Source organism: Centropristis striata, chromosome 10 (assembly GCF_030273125.1).
Source record: "Centropristis striata isolate RG_2023a ecotype Rhode Island chromosome 10, C.striata_1.0, whole genome shotgun sequence".
Taxonomy (NCBI): domain Eukaryota; kingdom Metazoa; phylum Chordata; class Actinopteri; order Perciformes; family Serranidae; genus Centropristis; species Centropristis striata.
Window position 1 is genome coordinate 8,381,274 of NC_081526.1, and position 21,082 is coordinate 8,402,355.

General features: G+C 37.8%; 2 protein-coding genes across 3 annotated transcripts in view; both read left to right on the forward strand.

Annotated features, from left to right (window-relative positions):
• Positions 1–1,630: 1,630 nt before the first annotated feature.
• tbr1b (T-box brain transcription factor 1b) lies at positions 1,631–6,055 on the forward strand. Its single transcript, XM_059342470.1, has 6 exons — positions 1,631–2,323; positions 2,551–2,705; positions 2,972–3,093; positions 3,378–3,536; positions 3,729–3,790; positions 4,519–6,055. The coding sequence occupies exons 1-6, from the start codon at positions 1,632–1,634 to the stop codon at positions 5,360–5,362; spliced, it is 2,034 nt and encodes a 677-aa protein (XP_059198453.1). The 5' UTR covers position 1,631; the 3' UTR covers positions 5,363–6,055.
• A 2,619-nt stretch (positions 6,056–8,674) lies between these two features.
• slc4a10b (solute carrier family 4 member 10b) overlaps positions 8,675–21,082 on the forward strand; it is a 37,798-nt gene continuing 25,390 nt past the window's right edge. The window contains exons 1-3 of one of the 2 annotated variants that reach the window (XM_059342468.1): positions 8,675–8,890; positions 10,953–10,994; positions 19,192–19,273. In XM_059342468.1, the coding sequence (XP_059198451.1) occupies positions 8,846–8,890; positions 10,953–10,994; positions 19,192–19,273 (169 nt within the window). In that variant the 5' untranslated portion in view covers positions 8,675–8,845. The remainder of the gene's footprint in view (positions 8,891–10,952; positions 10,995–19,191; positions 19,274–21,082) is intronic. The other variant, XM_059342469.1, reaches the window with a different exon arrangement.

Sequence of the window (21,082 nt, forward strand, 5' to 3'; positions counted from 1 at the left end):
CTTTTTTATACACAAATGAGCTTTGTACTACTTTTTTATTTTTTTATTTTCACATGCTATTGTAGTGTTTTCAGTTGTGAAACAGGAAATGCAGCCATTTACTCAGATCCTGTGGGTGCTCTCAGTGTTATCTATTACAGAGATTTTCAACCTTTTTTAGTCACAACCCCCCGAAATAATCAGGTTGGTGTTCACAATGATTGTGTTTTGCGATATTGAGTGACTATTATTAATGGTCAGATGACAGAAATGTAAATAAATTGATGACAGTTTTGTTTAGTTTTACAGCTCACACCTAGTGGCTGTCCAATAAAAAAGGCACTGTGATTTTTAAAGCGTTCTGTGACTTTTTCTCTCCCCCTGACCCGCCTGAAGAGCTCCCTCTGTGCTGCAGGATCTCCTGATTTACACATAAAGGGCTGAATATAACACATGAAAGCTACCAAACTCACACGGTTAAAAAAAAAAAAAAGAAGCCCCATTCCTCACTCTCAAATATGTTATTTCATTTTTTAAATCATATTTTTCTTCTTCACAACCACCTGGGGTCCCCGAGAAATGTTCTCACGACCCCCTTTGGGGACCCGACCCCTAGGTTGAGAACCATTGATCTGTAACATCTTTCCCAATTAATTGTCTATGAAGCAGTTCCACTTTATACTTAATGGCATCACGCATGTGAGTTATTCATGTTTAATAATATTTTAAACCATAGGAATAATGTTTAGGAATTAATGTAGGAAAATAGGTGTAACTCCCCTTTAATTAAACAAAATTATTTCAGGAACCTGCATCCTCCTGACATAAAATAATCTTATTTTAACATCATTTTGTGAGATAAAAATGTTTTTATTATGTATAACCAGTCAGAATTATAATAATATATAAAAGGCCTCTCTCACAATAACTGTTCCTAAAAAGACAAAACACATATATTTTATAAAATGCTATCAAAATAATTCTGCCATATTTAATGTCTCCCCTCACTTCCTGTGTGATGCATTTGCCACAGCAGCCCTGTTATCAGCCCACTGCTTCATAACTTTAGGGCATGAAATATTAATCAGCACTGGGACTCATAAACACATCTTCAGTGGGACGCCATGATTTCACGCTATACCACAAACATTTTAAGGCATCAGATGCGCTGCCTGTCATGGACTGTCATTTTTGGCGTGTTAATAATATATCTTGGTTTCTTCGGAGAGACATACTTTGGCACTCATGGCGCATAAATAGGTAAATAACGCGGATAAATAGGTAAATAAAAAAACATTCTTTATTCCTCTTTCTCACATGATAACAAAGTCCATATATTTTAATGCAATATAGGCCCGTGTCACACTACAAACAAATCACTTTGCTCACAGCGCTCCGCAGATTGTTCTAATTAAGAGCTGTCTAATTAAATTACAGCCTTGAGTTAACCAATGGCAGCACTTGTTTCATTAGCAGAGCAGCCAGAGTGATGGAAAGAAAATCCTTCCTGATTGCAGGATGGCGTCAATTGGCTAATTTGCTGTCTTTGGTTGCACAAGTCATAGCAAGGCGTTTTCATAGTGTTAGATTAGGCAGGGCGCGTGCAAAAGCTTGTGATATAGGTTGAGCTAATAGTGGCTTCCTATTGAGCTATGCAGGTCGAGAATTGCATCTCGCCAGCGAGTGATCTCTCCAAGAAATTTATGAATGTGGGCAGTGGCTTTGCGAGCTCCGATGGATCTGAGCTTCCGTTGCAGGACCATCCTATTATATCTGCAAGTGACAACCTGGAGAGAAGTTCACCTCTGAAAAAAAACTCTAGGGAGATGACGAATCAGTCAGAGGCAGACAATTTTCCCGACTCCAAGGACGCATCAGGGGACGTCCAGAGGGGCAAACTCTCTCCTGGTCTTCACGGAGTCTCTGACATCCGTCATAATTTCGATGGATCTGCAGGAGAAAGGTGCATCTTTTCTCCATCCACCCAGCCGCAGCCAGTCTCAGCAGCTCCCAGTGCCATGTTCCCGTACCCGACCCAGCATGGACCAGCGCACCCGGCTTTTTCTATTGGAAGTCCCAGCCGCTATATGGCCCATCACCCGGTCATAACTAATGGAGCTTACAACAGCCTTCTGACCAACACTTCTCCTCAAGGCTACCCGGCCGCGGGCTACCCTTACGCGCAACAGTATGGACACACGTACCAAGGAGGGGCTTTTTACCAGTTCTCCACGGCGCAGGCAGGACTGGTTCCCGGGAAAGCGCAGGTGTATCTGTGCAACAGGGCCCTGTGGCTCAAGTTCCACAGACACCAGACAGAAATGATCATCACAAAGCAGGGACGGTGAGTGCGCACATATCTCACATACACCTGTGGAATTACGCGGGTTTTCGCTTTTATTTCCTAAGCTAAAAAAAAATACTGTGCATTAACATCGAATGGTTATTTCCCCAGATAAAAAGAATAACACACTCAAGGCAAAATGAAGCACAGACCAACCTGATTTGTGTGCTTTTCTTTGTTATGAGAGGCGTTTCTTTTCTAAATGTGTGCTCCTTTATTTTCCACAGACGAATGTTCCCATTTTTAAGCTTCAATATTTCTGGCCTCGACCCAACTGCTCACTACAATATATTTGTGGATGTAATACTCGCTGATCCAAATCACTGGCGCTTTCAAGGAGGCAAGTGGGTGCCATGTGGGAAAGCAGACACAAATGTAATAGGTATAATTCATTTATTCCTACATTTATTATCATTATTAATTCCATAGTAAAATGATGTTATTATTATTATTATTATTATTATTATTATTATTACTACTACTACTACTGCTACTTCTACTTCTACTACCATACTACTATTATTTTTATACATTTTGACGACCAGAGAAAGTGGATTAAAAAATATATACTTTTTACGTAATGTTTTTATTTATTTATAATAAACTATATAGTTTTATTTAACTCTGTATTTGTGCGTATTATTTTAGGAAACAGGGTTTATATGCACCCGGACTCTCCAAACACCGGAGCGCACTGGATGCGTCAGGAAATATCATTTGGAAAGCTAAAGCTGACAAACAACAAAGGTGCCTCCAATAACACAGGGCAGGTAATGAAACACCACACACAATGCTTCAATTACAAATACATGAATATATTATATTTTTTAAATATATAATAGCAGATAGGAAAACGCAGTGATTTTTCCCCCATCCTTTTTTCTTTCCATACTGTATTACTGGTGTAATTTACAGTACTATTGGTACGCATTTTTAATAGAGTAATAATACATTAAATATTAATATGAGCTAAATCCGTTTCCAATTCTGCTTTAATCGTCTCTCCAAAGTTTGCAGTGAGTTTCAGACGTGCGTGTTTTAATTGCATCTCCAGATGGTGGTCCTCCAGTCCCTCCACAAGTACCAGCCCAGGCTCCATGTGGTGGAAGTAAACGAGGATGGGACAGAGGACACCAGCCAGCCAGGAAGAGTCCAGACTTTCACCTTCACAGAAACGCAGTTCATCGCCGTCACAGCTTACCAGAACACCGACGTACGACCAAACAAGTCTCTTATTCATTTTAACAAATTTGATTTTTCTTTCTACATTTTGATTTTTTTGGGTCACAAATTAAAACGATGCGGATTTAGCAGAAATTAATAAAATAACTGACAAATATTATTTTTCAGATAGACGCTGCACTCTGCTGATTTTCTAATAAATGTTTTATATTTTCCCCCACAGATTACGCAACTAAAAATCGACCACAATCCGTTTGCCAAAGGATTTCGGGACAACTATGACACGTAAGAATTACGTCTTTTTTATTTTTTATTTTTAGATTGTTATTTTATTGCATGCAGCCTGTTGAATAAAATATGAATGAATAAAACTTTTAAACAACAATTGATTCCAATTAAAAGACTAAAATGCACTTATATAATTTATCTGAATAGTTTGTGTCTCACTATTCAAATTAGAGAGGGGTTGAAATATCTTTTAAAAATCGAATACAAAAAGTGTGTATTTGTACTTTTCAATTAACTACATCTGAAGTGGTGAATTTTTCATTCTACCAGAAATATAATCTAAATAACTGACACACACAAAAAATAAATATCTAAATATTCGTTAGAATGGTTGTTTTTTCGTGTATTGTTGACATCATTTGTGTACGTGAGTTAGGCTTCTCCTGAGCTGAAATTAAGTGCATGTAGTAATAAAATAAAATGTGAAATATCTGGACGAAGAGAGAACTTTTTGGCAATGCAACTCTGAATGCATTTTTTTTATTTATTTGTATAAAGCAGTAGGCCTGTTTGGAAACACACGTGCGTAAAATAGATTTGATGCCATACGTGTTATTAAAATCATGCAGCTCTCTCTAAAAAAAAAAGGCTGATTTTTAATTTCTACTTAACACAGACTTGGTGAAATAATTATTGACCTACATTTCTCTCATTTCTACAGCAGCAGCCATAGCGCGTGCTTTAGTCACTGAATTGTTTCTCTGTTTTTCTCTCCATCTTTTCAGTGTCTACACAGGCTGCGACATCGACCGCCTAACTCCATCACCGGGTGACTCTCCGCGTTCACAGATCGTGCCGGGTGCGAGATATGCCATGCCTAGCTCTTTCCTGCAGGACCAATTTGTCAGCACTTATGCCAAATCTCGCTTTCACCCTGGCGTGGGGACTGGTCCTGGCACGGAGCGCAGCGTCCCACTCGGCAACAGCTTGCTGTCCCCGCAGCAAAGCGACGAGCCCACTGTTGCCACCCCCCCGCAGCGATGGTTTGTCACCCCTGCCAACAACCGACTGGACTTTGCTGCCTCGGCATACGACGCCGCTGATTTCGCCGGTAACGCGGCCACCTTGCTGTCCTACGCAGCGGCCGGAGTGAAGGCTCTTCCCCTGCCGACTGCAGGCTGCTCCAACCGGCCTCTTGGCTATTACGCAGACCCGTCGGGCTGGGGAGGACGCACGCCGCCGCAGTACTGTGGCGTAAACAGCAAATCCAGCTCGGTCTTTTCCTGCTGGCCCGCTAACTCTCTGGGTAGCAGAGCGAGCACCAACTACCTGGCTGAGGAGGGGGACTCCATCCCGACGGAGAGGTCCCCCATCGGAGGCTCAGAGGAGACCAAACCCAAAGACATGACTTCAGAGTCGAGCTGGATAGAGACGCCTTCCTCCATTAAGTCCATCGACTCGAGTGATTCTGGGATCTTTGAACAGGCCAAGAGGAGGAGAATCTCACCTTCTGCCACGCCGGTTTCAGAGACAGTGTCCCCGTTAAAATCTGAGCTGTTGGCACCCAGGGAGTGTGAGAAAAACTGCACAAAGGACATTGGTTATTACAGTTTCTATCCTCACAGTTAAAACAACAAAAATCCATCTATCTATCCATCTATCTATCCATCTATCTATCTATCTATCTATCTATCTATCTATCTATCTATCTATCTATCTATCTATCTATCTATCTATCTATCTATCTATCTATCTATCTATCTATCTATCTATCTATCTATCTATCAACAGCTTAATCAATAAAAACTAAAAGATGAAAAGGACTGTCACCTCCACAGTTAAAGGCCAAAGTGTAAATTCTTCCATGGCTCGGGCGCCTTGTCTCCAGAAAACACTGTAATTGTGAATATACTGTATATAATAATATTTGGTGATAGTGATTGGATGTACACAGAATAGATTAAATCATAAGTAGTGTTTTAAAAAAATAAGAAGAAGCTCTTCTGTTGAGTAGCCTAGTAAAGAAAGATATGGAGAATCTTGTACATGAAATGTTCTTGTGTAGCATATGCTGGCATATTAATCCCTGTCAGTGAAAAAAATGATGTATTTTGTACTTTATCAAAGCTGTAGGCTACCCAAAAGTTTATCACCGCTACATTCATGATACATGTGCTTAAAGAAGTTATAAATGTTGGTAATGTAGACTTAGAGTCTTTTTTATTATCATTTCAGCCGGTTATTTTTTATAGCCTGTATGCTATGCTGTTGTGGAAATCTCTGTATCTGCTGTAATGTGATTGAAACATAATAAATGATGTTATCATCAAATCAAAAAAATAAGTAATCTTTATTTATTTATTGATTTTGTGTAAATACCGGTTAAAATGGTTTGCATTTAAACAGAAACCGATTTACTTTTTGCCTATTTTTCATGAACGCATCATCAAATTTCAAGTCATTCAAAGCGGATATATCAGACCCAATAATGTGAAGAAATATTCTAATATTACTGTGATCAATTAGAAATGATCCCAATTAGATGATGCGTTCAAGTTTTATTTTTTTAATTGGAGACCTTGGCCTCTTGTGCGTCGCCTGATTGGTCCAGAATATGAACAGATTTAATGAGACCTGCACGTGGAAAAAACGACACAGCAACAAAAAAAGAAAGAAAATAAATTATATGGCACTTTAAATGTGAATGGAGCTACACTGTTATATATCAGTGTGTATTTATATATGTGTGTGTGTGTGTGTGTGTGTGTGTGTGTGTGTGTGTGTGCTGCAGGTGCTTAGTGATGATTATGAAAGCACCTGATATGTTTCTGACTCAACAATAAGGATTGTTGCAACAACATTTGGTTAAAATGACTTTGTTTGCCAGTCTGAGAGGGTGAAAACTTCATAGTTACACTGAAAAAAAAACTGTGAAGTTGACAAGTTTTCTGTTCGGCTGCCAAAGGAAGTGACACATGAAAAGAAAGTCCTGCCTGCAGTGTGGAAATGTGCAAAGGAGCAGAACAGGACAGGGGTAAGCAGAAACATAATTTTATTAAATTGTGTTTTTTTATTTTTATTTATTGACTGCAGATTGATTGGCAGGTTATTTGCTGATTGAATGATTCAAATCTGTTTTTTTCTCTCTCTCTGCATTTCTCATTAAATTTTTAATGTCGTCATTTGAGAAAAAAACACACGAAACACTTGTTATCACATTAATTAAGTTAATAAATATAATTAAAACCGATGCATAATAAATCAAATATGCACTTAATTGGAAATTCGGTGTGAAGGAGATGCTCACAGCTGTCAATAAGACGTGTGGCATTTAGCTTGTCATAGATAATGTGTGTGTGTGTGTGTGTGTGTGTGTGTGTGTGTGTGCTTGTGTGTGTGTGTGTGTGTGTGTGTGCTCATTCTGGCAGTCAGCTACAGGCCTTTTCCAGAAATAAACAGTAGATGGCGATAGCTGAATGCATCAAACAGCTGTCTCATTATGTGATGCTCTGCACAGGTCAGTCCAGACCAGTCCAGTCCAGCTATGATATATTTAATATATATGTATGTAAATTATTTTGTAAATAAACATCTTTAGGGCTTAATTAAATGCTGTGCTGTGGTTTGCCTCTGGATTGAGCTCCACGTGGATTGTGATCTACAGCAGATGGCGATACTTTACTATTATTATATGAGCTTTGAGCTAAAGGAATCCCTGCTGTTAGCTGCAGAGCCAAATATGGATTCAGCTGCAGCCCACAAGCTCTGATGAACACACAGGGAAGTAAACATTCTCCCTGACAACATCACAAGCTAGAAATCATAATTAATTTAATGTAAAAAACAAAACAAAAACAAATAAAGCCTATTCTTCTAACTTTCAGTTCAGTTAAATACAAACATTGTAAAACTTCCTCACCATGATGTTTTTTTTAGCAATATTTTTAATTTCTTTGGAGTAAAATATTATGACAAGCATTAAGCAATAATTTAATAGATCTTAATTCGGGGGTAGAGCAGCACCTGTGGATGTGGGAGAAAAACCATGAAAAAGCATTCTTATGTCCTCTATAACATTGTGTGACAATATTTAGGTGGAGGCAATAAATAAATAAATAAATAAATAAATAAATAAATAAATAAATAAATAAATAAATAATTTCATCACTGTCTTTGCAAAATGGGATTAGAGGTGATCATTTTAGGGGCATAAAGTTGGAGGGGACCCTCATAATCTAGAAGGCAGGCAGAGCAATGTGTAGCATGTTCCTGTTACTGTAATAATACACACTAAACCCAAACCCATTTTAATGACTTTTATTTGAGAATTCTTCTTCTTATGTGAGAGAAAAACTATGTCCTGTGTCTAGGTATTTTTTGTGGTTTATAAATCCTGGCTGCAAATTAAGGGACAATAAAAATACTTTGAATGTGATCAGTTTCTGCTTTTTGCTCTCAGTGATATTGTATGATCAAGTAGCAGTCTAATACATCTTTTAAGCATTTTCATCTCACTGTGAGTTCCTTTTAAGGTCACAGGATACCTCAGAAGACACAGAAAAGCAACTCTCTCACATGTCAAAACTTTACTTCTGACACAGTCATTAATTAATAAACTTGAAATTTATCTCCAGAGAATGGAAAAAAAACATGCAATTGTCTGACACATGATTCTATGTCTATATAGGCTTCTTATTGTACAATAGTAATTTCCATAAACTATGAGTGACATATTGTAAGGAAGATTTGGAGAAAAACTTTAGGGAATTCTGCCAAAAATAGTCATCGTGCGCACCGAGTAAGACTCTAATAAAAACATGACTAAATTGCACACCTCGTAGAGCATTTAACCCAGAAACCCCCGGTCTCTTTCCTCACCTCAGCGTCTGAAACAAAAGCTTTAATCGTTTAAGAGTGACGCGTGTGCGTCAGCTGGCAGAGATGCGCATGTTTCTGTGAACGAGGAGGACAGCACGAGAGGCGCAAATCAGCACCGAGCTGCTGACTGACGATGATATTATAAACATGTGACCGCTGTGTGCTCGCTCACTTACTGCTACACCTGCCCGGATTATACCCAGCGGAGGTCCGTGATACTGCTGAGACACGAGGATGGACGCGGAGCAAGGTGCTCAGATAGAGCCGCTGCTGCCCACGGTAGGGACCCTGAGGACTCATATTTATTCACAGATTAATATTTCAGGACGCCTTTTATATCCAGCCTGTCAAGATTAACCTGTGTGCTATGTACTGTCAGTTTGAGAACATTTAAGAGATGTTATTACAAAGAAAACAATGTCTTCATGAAGCAAAGATAAGTCATTGTTTCCACAGGTGATAAAATCACCAGGTGGAGCTCACCTGCTGGGAGCTCCACTCACTCTCTCTAATCACGAGGATATTACATCATCACGCTGATGGAAAAAAAAATCAATCTATTTGGTCAAAAATGTGACTTAATCTGGATGTGAAAGTTACTTTAATAATGGAAACAGGCAGCAGGAGGCTTTATATGATGCTGTTTGACAGTATAACATTTAGCCTGTAGGAGTGATTAAATTATGTCTCATTACTTTGTGCTATATCATTTTTCATATGCCAGATGTCCCATTAATATAAATTCAGGGATAAGTGACCCCAGTGACATCTTATGTTTTAGCACAATTGTGATGTAGATTGAGGTTTAAAATGCAGGAAATGTATGGAGGGTGATGCTGTTCTGACGTAGCTACAGGCTGCAAATGCAGGCAGCTAGGTCTCACACATACACAAGGACAAACTTTGTTTTATATCTTTGGTGGAAATGGTTAATCCTACTGGTGTAAAGAAGAAGTCTCTCAGGAGATGTTCTCAGAGATGCGTGGGCCCATCCCCATTGGTGTTTGCTGATCACTTTGGAGGAGATTTCTTGTCATTATCCATATGCTGTTTACATCAAAACAGATTTTTCCTTTTAGCTGAAGGTTTTAAAATGACAGGCTTTGGGCTGAGAGTTCCTGTTTTCGTGGTTCTTTTAGAGCCATGTGGCTTAAATGTAAGGTCACAACCTGGCCTTAAAAGTTACTGAACATTTAAGAATCTAAAAATAACATTTAAACATTTGAGTTAATCTTTATCTGATTTGGAGCAACAGATGTCTGGATGTGAAAGTGTTTTGACGGGCTGAAGGAATCCCCTGAATGCACCCTTGCTTTCCTTTAACAGGAGTTAGATTTCAGATTTCAATTCAACATTGGTGGGGACCAGCCCAGTCACCAGAAAATGTTTTGGTATGTTACCTTTCTGCCAAAAAGACACCAGACTTTCACCTGGGAGACTTTAGTTCATATCTTATGTGAAAGTGAAACTACCTGAGGTAACAAACACAAGACTTTGAACCAGAAAATAGGTGTTCATGTCCTGTGTGAAACAAAACCTCAACATTATTATTTGTCAGTTATGTAACTTAACGTAGCTAAGTCACAGTTTGAGTCACATTTTACATCTCCAACCTACCTCACTTATAGCAGTTACATTTATTTAACTTTTTAACCAACTTTTTCCTAAACCTAACCTTAAAGAAGTAGTTTTGTTGCCTTAAACGAACAAAATTGCATTTCAAAAAATTAATGATGTGTTAAATACTATATTATACTATACTATACTATACTATACTACTATATTATTTATATGTGGTCTATGGTTAAATAGTAGTAGAGGATGTGTTTTTCTCCTGCCAGTGGTAGGTGCACAGATGTAGGAAACATTCCTTTGGGTTGTATTTGAGGTATTTGAGGGTAAGAACAAATGACAAAAACGTCATTCCGTTTGCAGGACTTGTTCATAGGTGACATGTAGAGTGATTCATAAGCAGATATTCAATGTGGTTTGCAGAAATGAGTGGGTTGGGGGACATTAAGTGAGGGTCTGTGTGTCCTTCCTCAGAAAATTCTGAGCCTCAAACACTTACTATACTATAACACCATTTGCACTCACTCATTCATTCATTCTCTTTAACTGCTTATCTGATCCTTGTCTGGATCCAGTCCCAGCTGACTTTGGACAGGTCGCCAGACCATCACAGGGCTGACACATAGAGACAGACAACCATTCATGCTCTCATTCTCACCTACAGACAAGTTAGAGTGTCAGGTGGCACATAACATTTAGAAAAAAATAAAAATAATAATGTATATGAAGTTCTTATTGGGGACAAGTATTTTTTATCTTTATCTTTCAGGCAGATTCTTCCTTTGGATCACCACTTGGCTGCAGAAGTTTGGTGAGTTAGATATCCTGGACTTTATAGCTTTAAGGATCAAAGCTGAAATGAAAAAAATAAAATATTTTTTATTGTTGCAAGGAGGTAATCATTCTTTTCTTAGATCAAATTCTTAAGAGTATAAGTAGAAGAAAAACTCTGGTGGAGCTGCAGAAAGACTCATGGCACTCAACATGAAAAGCTTATCTATAGCTGGAGAGAGGAGGGACGGTGGAATCAAGCTTGGTCTTTGATGAGATGCTGCTGGGCAGCGGCAATGATGTCACCGTTATAATCTCATGATGAGAGACTGGTGGCTCGGTCGATAGATGCTCATTCACAAATTACAGTTGTTTGGCACATCAGTGGGGCATCAGTGTCTGTCAGGCATGGTGTAAAGCAGGGCAGCAGGAGTTTGCACTGCGGAGGTCAGCGTTTGGACTGCTGTGAACTCGGTTAAACTGATTCCAAACGTGAGCGAGGACACTGAGGCAGAGCTCATGCATTCTGAACACTTAGGGGTTCCTTGGATCTCCAAAAGTCAGGTAGGACGAGCACCTCTTCCATTGAGGAAATATTCAAATTGTTATGCGTTTAACAGGGGGCAAGGTGTGTTTCACAGGACAGACATTTGGGCTGTTTTGTAGAAAGGGACCCCTCTCCCCAAGTGTCCAAAATGAGCGTAAATTCTTGGCAAAATAATACAAAGTGGAAAACAGCTTTCCCCTGCTGACTGCAACTGATCCATCTTGCAGCTTGGAGATGGATGCAGACACGAAGTCTGCCAAAAAGAGGGCTCAAAGCTGGAAAATACCTTAAATAGCATCTTTGAAAAAAAAAGAGTACTAATGTGTCCTCTTACAGGATGTTAACGTTCATAGCAGAAACATTTAAGGATTACAGTGTATTTTGTGCCACATGAAAGCCTGTGCAGTTAATGATATTGCTGCCACTGATGGTTCCAAAATTGCCACAGCCATCTGTAGGGATCAGATCCAAGTATGTGCCACATCCTGTGATATCACTTCAGCTGTGTGGTTTGCCAGCTCTGTAACATGATTTTGCTGGAGAGTAGATGATTATTAGTCTAAAAAGCATTAGTGGGGTGTAGTTTTGCTCTGGGGATAATTGGATCCCTATACTTGAACTCTTTGTTGGATTCCTGCTTTTCTTCGGAAGAAAGTTCATTGATCTGATCTTGTTCTGATCACCACATCTGAATTATTAGATCGATCTGTAGTGGTAATGTCTTAATCTGTGCTTTTCTTCGTCGAATCACCCTATTTAACATTTAATCTAACATCTAGTACAGACCGTCCTTCCCCCAAATGGCCCCATAGGTCATTAGTATAAGCAGCTTATTACGACCATAGACTATGATAATAGTGGACATAGTCGTCATGACGTCAGCCATTGGTTTGTGGACTTTGGTTTTTGGAAGCAAATGGGAGAAGTGATGCTACATCTTCAGCAAACGCTAGAGCTAGCTCAGCAAGCAAAGGGACTCCTTAGAGTATTAAAATGACCAAAAAAAGACACAAAATTACAAAAAAAGACACAAAATTATTTAAAAAAAAAGACACATAATTATTAAAAAAAGACACAAAATTATTTAAAAAAGACACCAAAAAAAGTAATTAAAGGGACCTTCCACACAATACGGTAAAGTGCCATTCATATAAAACTCGCATTAAACTTTCATATCAAGTTGAGGGCCACAAAATATCGTTACGAGGGCCGCAATTGGCCTGCGGGTCGCAAGTTTGAGAGCCATGCCTTAGAGTGTGTTTTAGTCCAATTGAATACTGAACAAGACGTTTTTTAAGTGACCAAAATGTTACAGGTAACCTTGATAGAGTGAAATCACACTGTGAAAGGGCAAAAGACGAAAACATGCAGTGCTCTGTTAGTGACCAGTCAATCATATGGCAGCCACCCCCTAAAGCAAACCCTGCTTTATTGTTTGATTTACTCTTTTTTATTTTTGACGTGATTGGAAATTTTAAAAAGTAAAACCACTTTAGCCTAGTTCTGTGTGAACCAAAAAGTGAAAGTTTAGTTATTTTAACTCAACTACTTAATTTAAGAAATTATTGACTAGTTCTTCTTACCTTCGTTGGTTGAGTTGGGTTTGGTTACATGAAGTATGAGGAATGAGTATCGTTACCATTAGGGTGGAAAATATCAGGGTAAGCCAATTAGAGGCAGAATAGAGCAGAGTAGGATGGATTAATCCTTTGAAATCCTAGAAAATAAACCACTTTAGAAATTGCTGGTGTGGGTTATATTGGAGGTTAGAAACAAAAGACCTATGTGGTGTATGGGTTGGACTTGTTGGATCATACACATGATTACTTGTACATAAACACTGACAACATGTGTCTCCCAACAGTAACAACAGGTTCACATCATTGTCTTTGAAGTATCTCTTATTAATCTAGTCAACAAAAAAGCATGTCTCAGTCACTTGGATTGTAGTGTGTTGTATATGACACAGAAAAGAATCAGAAACGCTGCAGTATGCTCCAACAGGCTTTTTATTTGCCATTTTTGAAACTAAAGTAATGCGCTACAAAACTATACATATTAACTATATATACCTGTATTGGACAGCCACAAACGTACAGTAGAAATAAACCATTGCAACACCATATTGTGCCATACAATTACAAAAATTGCCCGTTTCCTCACTTTGCAAAAATTGTCAAAGTAATCAAGCAATCAATTCCAATGAGGACTTTTTCCTTTTAATTTATTTTTCGATGTAGCAGAATGAAGCCAGTTGCAGTCCAGGTAACCAAAGAAAATTTTACACTCCATTTAGCACATGTTAAGATATTGTTGTTAGAACGGTTACATTTGCTTGAGCATAACACTAAATTGCTATAAACTGGGAGCTTTGGCTTTGGTTGGGTTTTAGTGAGAAAACAGTTCATGACTTTTGAAAGATGTGGCCATTTAATTTGTGTTGTGCCAGATCAACTGAAAGTGATTGATAGTTTGGTCCACATTGACATTTACAGTGGGTTAACATAATCCTTAATACTCTCACACAGTCGACACAGCAAAAATCAATGTGTGTCAACAGTAATACCGTTTTTGGAAATGTCACACATACAATGAGCATGGTGCCATTTAATATGAGCAAATGTGTCTAGTGTGTTAGTAACAAATACTGCTGGTTTAATCTGAGCAGGGATGTTGATCCATGCCCTGTGTATTTGTAGACAGATTATCAACATCAGCCTTGTGGCCAGCCAACCCATGTGGCACCACAGCTGTGAACAGCAGTGCCCTTCATTATCATAATGCCTTGATGGTCAACTTGTGGTCAAGATGGTTCTGGGAGCTGATGCAAAGCAAGCTTTCAAGATAAAAATATCTACTGTTTAAGTGCTTTAAATCTGTTGGCAATAATCTGTGGAGACATGATTGATTCTGCAGAGCTCTGGTGTTGCATGTTAGGTTTGTTTCCTCAATCCCAGCTGTTGCTGCATAGATTGACAGGAAATGACCGTGTCAAATTAGTTTTTCTCTTAAATCCATACCACTGGTGCACTTATCAACACCGCCAGCAGTTAGAGACACATTTCCCATATTGTATATAAGCAAAAAATATGTAGCAAGTTTGTTGTTTGATGAATGTTTGCAGTAATAATTGAAGGTGTTTTTCTTTAATATTTTATTTAGGCATGCATTTTGTATCAGCCATGTGCTGAAAGTGTAAAATCTGTTTTTAAACTACCTGCATTGCCCGTAGTGGCAGTTGTCTAGTCGGTCAGTCCAACACTTTGATCCAAGATAAAAAAAAAAAATATGACAACCACTTGATCCTCATGACAAAACATTAATGGTCCATAAAGGAGCCGTTGTAATAGATTTAATGATCCCTGACTTAATCGACCACCACCAATATATCATGGTTTCATGTAGGGGTGTAAGAAAACATCAATACACTTGAGTGTTGCCATATTATGTTGACTGTATAAATACAAGCATGTATATGTTGGTGCGTTCTTTGTACAATGACCTTCCTAAAGGTAAAAATATATATATATATATATATATATATATATATATATATATATATTGCCTTGCTTGCAGTACTATATGTATATATTTTTCCACTGCATATTATTGCGTCGACATATTTATGTTGGTTTGGAAACGTTTTGCAAACAAGTAATATTTACAGAAAATGCAGAGCATAAAGCAAATAAATTTTGTCAACCACTTGATGCTTTCGTTTACATGTTTCGAAAAGGAGTAAAAGTAGGAACTCGGAAAGATCCGAGTTGGAAATTCCGACTGCCGAGGTAAATACGTTTCATTGCTCAACCTTGGAAAACATGGCCGGCCACAGCAAATTGATGTTTGTTTGGATGTCTTTCAAGCATTTAAAAGTTATTCTGGGGAAGTACATCAGCTACATGTAACACAAATGCTAAATTAAACGACACATAACAGACTAAATGTTGAAGATAAAGTGACTGTTTACCTCTCATGGTGTGTGGCGCCATTTTTGCTTTGACGTTTTCCACGTATTTCCGACCTACTCGGGCTGCTTGGATCCTACCCGAATTCCCGAGTCGGAATCCCGAGTTCAAGGGCCGTTCTATTGCACTTTTCCGACTATGAGGTCGGATCATTCCGAGTTCCGAGTGCAATCGAACGCAGCATTAAAAAGGAGTTCAGGGAAGCAGCTTTGCGCTATTCTTTGATAGAGGTGGTGCGGTCTGCAGGAGTTAGCACACTGAAAACACTTTTAAGAAATTTGATGTTTAAGTTCATGCAACGTCTGGATGAGACCACCAACAGTATCAAAGTATCAGTGATACTGTATCACTCTCAAATCCCTTTGTGAGCTGCTCCAGGTAGCTACACATCCATACTGAGAGTACATTGTAAGTATTTTAATTCTTGTATTTTTCTTGCTTGTTTGCTTGTCTTGTTTTGTTTGTTTTTATCTGTACTCTCCTTCGTGGCTTTTGGACATGAGTCTGGCAAATAAACTGAACTGAATTGAATTCATAGCTGCCCCTTGTGGCTCTAGAGAGAAAAGCTCCCGCTACAAATTGTGGTCTTTTTATACCTTCCAGGCCGGCGGGTGTTTTCCGCTCTCTGGCCTCAGGGGGCAGTAATGAGCCCACTGCGACTCGGTGCAACACAACAAGACGAAAAAGAAAAATAGAACACTTTAATGCATAAATGAAGCAAAGGTAATACTTCAGGTTTATCAGACGTTTTTTCAAATAGTATATTTCAGTTTTACAAGACAAAAGACTTCACATATGAAGACTAACGGTTTGTTTTTGCAGTTATTCGCTTGGTTAGCCGCCCCACTTCGGTTCAAGGGCAGGGCACAGCTGCTTCCCTGAGTTTTTTCTATGTAAAATACTGCTAACGCTTTATTTATACAGTCAATTGCCAAGATGTTTGTCAAAACCATTGTAGCTAACAGGTAGGTTAGCTCTTAACCCTTTGAATCCAAACCCTCAGCTTTGAAAGTGAATTTTCTTTAAAAGATCGCCCAAAATACACCTTTATTGTATTAAAAAAGAAACTGGTAAAACATTATCGTCATAAGTTTGAACTTTCCGACGGTCCTTGAACGGATCACAAGTTGCGAAAGTTTCCGTTAGAAACAGTAACTAAAGCGAAGCTATAAATTGTGACATTTCTGTCAAAATCACTTTTATAACGTTGCCAAAAATAACCCGGTTAGAATAACTAGACTCTGTTAAGAAACATTAAATTATGCACAACTAGGAGGCCATGATTGATATTTTTTTGAATATTCCCAAATACCCAATATTTTATTTTTCAATATTCATGACACTTGGAAATGTTTTGTATATATAAATTCAATTTCATTCAATCAAAAGACGTGAGGAAAAAAATCTTCTTTTTTTATGGTTTAGGGCATTACAATTGTGTTATGCTGCACAAAATACATTTTTGAGTTGTTCCCACCAGCCATGATTATGCTGATCTCATAGAGGTGTAGGACTTATATCCTGCCGGAAAATACAAGGCCAAAAACTCCCTGAAATGGCTTGAGGTATGTGTTTCTAAGGTATATTAAGGTATATAATGTAATTTTATTTGTTGCTAACTTTTCTTGTTTTGCCTTGTTTACCCTCCTCTGCACCATGACACAGTGTTTATTTGACAGGTAGTGAGTGGGCTGTTGGTTTTGTTTCTATACAGACAGTAGAAGTACAGTGGTCACTGTGTTGGTGTTCAGACTCAGGATTCATCTGTGTAATGTTGAGAAGCTCCAAAACTTAAATGAATAACAAATTGTTTTTCCATAACACAGGTAAAAGCAGATGTGGAGTTTTTATACTTGTATGCACTATTAAATGATAAATAAGGATTTCTGTTGGTTTTACAATTCCCTCTTGCCACCTACTCCCACTCATCTTCTTCCACTAGTATTACATAAGCAGGCTGATATTCACACCACAGAATGCTGGTTCTCTCAGTGATCTGAGTCTAATCAAGTAGATACATGTGCTCTGAGCCATCTCCTGCTATGGCAATGACTGCATATCTCTTTTAAGCTGTAAAAAGATGTAACTGGTTGTTCTTAACTGATTATTAACTTTCAACACATGTGCACAGGGTGTCTGCCTGGCGGTTATTTAGATAGGTCATTCAGAGGCAAATCTCTTCTGCTCTAACAACAGCCATGCAGTATTTTCTCTTATAATCTGACAAAAGCTCTGCACTGAGGATTATAGTGCTTGTTTGCTGTCACTTTTGTATCCGAATGTTTGTGTGGCCTGTTAAAAAAACAAAAAAAAAACAAGGAATTTGGATAACCTCCAAGTGCACCAGTCTTATAACTTGCTCGCCTGTTGCAATGAGAATTAGCAGCATAATATCAAAACAGATCCTCATAAAACTTTTATTTGGAAAGCAGCCTGAGTTTTGTCTCTCTTGTCTAATTAAGAAAAAGTGTAAAGCATTGTTATAACTAGATAACTGTGGGTGGTGGAAGAAGACAGATAAATCAGTGATCAAAATGAAAATAAAACAGCCACTAAAGGACAATATAAACTTACTTACCTAACTTTTTTTGTAAATTAAGTCAAGCAGTGATTCACCTCTTGAGCTCAAGTCCCACGAACAAAATAATACAGGTCATGTCTAAGAAACCTTCAAAGACCTCAAAAAGAAGTACAAGTTTAATTATAGGCGGGTAGTTTATTGTTCCCATTATAAAAAGCTTTTTGTTTGGACTAAGACGATACTCTTCCCTAAGACGAGACATGCAATTAGTTGCCGTGGCAGCCGCGCCAGTCGTTTGGATAATGTGTTTGTTCATAATGCCCTCGACTGTGAGGAAACACCAAGTCAACAAACATTTAGTTTCATGCTTTATGGTCAGAGTACACTGGAAGATATGTTTTACATATTCCACTTCAAGCTAAGATAAGATCCTGTATGACTCTTGAATAATGTTATTTCAAATATATTTTGTTGTTTTTTTGTAATTTACTTTTTATTGCTTTTTAACAGTACAACAAAAAGACCAACATACACTACTGGTCAAAAGTTTTAGAACACACCAACTTTTCCAGAATTTAATTGAAAATGATGCAGTTTAATGTCTCAGTGTACTCTGAAATTAATGCACATTTGCAACATTTAAAATTCTTTACTGAGCATGATAGTGTTTTGAAAGTAAAAAAAGATTCAAAATCACATTTTATGTTGGACTAAAGGACTAAAAAAAGACACAAAATAACCAAAAAAAGACACAAAATGACACAAAATGACTAAAAAAAAGACACAAAATGACTTACAAAGACATGAAAAGAATTAAAAAATGGACAAAATAGCCCAAGACTCCATAGAGTTAAGTTGTTAACCCACTTCTTGTTCCCTGTAAAAAGGCCTACTTGTATAATTCTGAAATGTACATTATTTTTCAGTTTTGGTTAACCTTACCTTTTTTTATTTACCTCTGGCAGTTCACCACTTACCTTCGTACCCTTTCAAGCTGTTCATTTGACTTGAACTGCTTGAATTTCAATAAAAAACTGGAAAAATTGGGGTGTTCTAAAACTTTTGACCGGTAGTGTACATGAATGTGAATAATAACAGGAACGTAACAACATAACATGAGATAAAACATAAAAAGACAGAAATCACACCCATAGAAAACAATTCTCAAAAATGTTTTTTTTTGTCATTATGTGTCCAACAGAGGAATGATGATGAGGCTGTGGTGGACCGAGGAGGAACACGGTCCCAACAGGGAACCAACTTTGAGCAGGAGGATCTTGAAGGTACTTTGACTGCACTGGATGCATCTGGAATGCAAAAAGCTTCAAGCAGTGAAACTCTGCTGTAGCTGAGCGCGCCCACTCTGTCCTTAAAACGGCTGCTTTCCTCTTGACAGCTTTTCCATAGTTTAAAAGACAAGAGCAGAGTGGGAGGTAGAAACTGTGGGCTGACTTTGCATCAGCAATTTTATAAGCGCTGAAAAATATGGACAATCAAAACAAGATACAAACAGAATGATTGAGTAACTTTAGTACAAAAGGTCAGCAGCCTTATCCATCTGCATCTGCACACACATACCAATACATATACAGTCATTGAAAAAGTTATTATACCATTGTTTTCTTCAATTGATTGTTCATTTTAATGCCTGGTACAACTGAAGGTATATTGTTTGGACAAATCTAATGATAACAACAAAAATAGCTCATAAGAGTTTAATTTATTTAGCTGATATCGAGACATTTTCCATGGTTTTCTTGAAACCAAAATCATCAAGAAAACCATGGAAAATCAGCTCTTAGATTAAACTCTTATGAGCTATTGTTGTTGTCATCATTATATTTGTCCAAACAAATGTACCTTCAGTTGTACCAGCCATGAAAATTAACAAGAAACGTGACCATGACTATATTTGCAGTTTTAGTTAAATTAAAAGACTTAATTTTCTTGTATGAAGTTGTTAAAAAGATTTTGTGTTACCTTTACCTTTATTGGAATCAGAGCACTACAGTAATTTATGTCATAATGCAGGTAGCCTGAGTAGTATGACCCTGTTGGTGTGTGTTACTGTGCTAATCACATCGCTTCAGTAAATCTGGAAACAACTTGTCTGAGAATATTAGATGAAGCTCCACTGAACTGAACTTAACAACCTAACAGACATAATTACAGAGTAAACGGATCATTGTTAGGCTTTGAGATATGGAGATGCTGCAGGATGCATGATAGTTGTTTTGAGATGTGAAAGCAAGTTTAATAGCAAACCCCCACAGCTACATATCTTTAATATAATATATATATATATATATATATATATATATATATATATATATATGCACTAATAGCTGCACTAATGTGATGGTGATGATGCACTAATAGCTCTTATTGCAGTATACCTTGATTGTTTGCTTTTACTCTTCCTGTAAGTCGCTTTGGATAAAAGCGTCTGCTAAATGACTAAATGTATATATATATATATATATATATATATATATATATATAATATTAAAGATCCAAGAACAAACTGACAAAAGAGCAGGACTCTTGCAGTTGCAATTATAAATACAATCCTTTTGCTAATTCAGCACCACAGAAAGTGACAAGGATTTATCAAAAACACAGCACCAGTACAGACTTGTGTCATGCATATATCCAGAATTTTGACATAGCTGTACTAATCATTCTGGAGAGCAATGTTTGTGGTTGTCTGAATCTTCATGTCATATTGCAGTGAGCTGAGTGGGCTGACTAACGAGTGCAAACACAGACATGCTCCCTCTCTCTTTTTTTCCCTCTGACTCTCTTTCTCTCTCACCCACACTGTCTCATACCTGCATAAGCACAAACATACTCACACATACTGTACACAGTTATGCCAGGCTTTGAGCAGTTAAAAAAACACAGTGGATGCATGAATTAAAACCTGGCAACACAAATTTACACAGCTGCAGGCCATACCTATATATGCACAGAAACATACATACAAACAAGAGTAGTAGATACAAACACAATCCCTCATTATTGGATAATTGCAACATCATATTTGACACATCATGCAGTTGAACTGTATTAACACTTTCCTTGTCAAAGCC

Bases quoted from the DNA above. Each gene is read 5' to 3' on its own strand.
- tbr1b (XM_059342470.1), top strand. From the start codon at position 1,632: ATGCAGGTCGAGAATTGCATCTCGCCAGCGAGTGATCTCTCCAAGAAA. The intron at 3,094-3,377 runs GTAATGAAACAC...TTGCATCTCCAG, and splicing joins CCTCCAATAACACAGGGCAG to ATGGTGGTCCTCCAGTCCCT. The intron at 3,537-3,728 runs GTACGACCAAAC...TTTCCCCCACAG, and splicing joins CAGCTTACCAGAACACCGAC to ATTACGCAACTAAAAATCGA.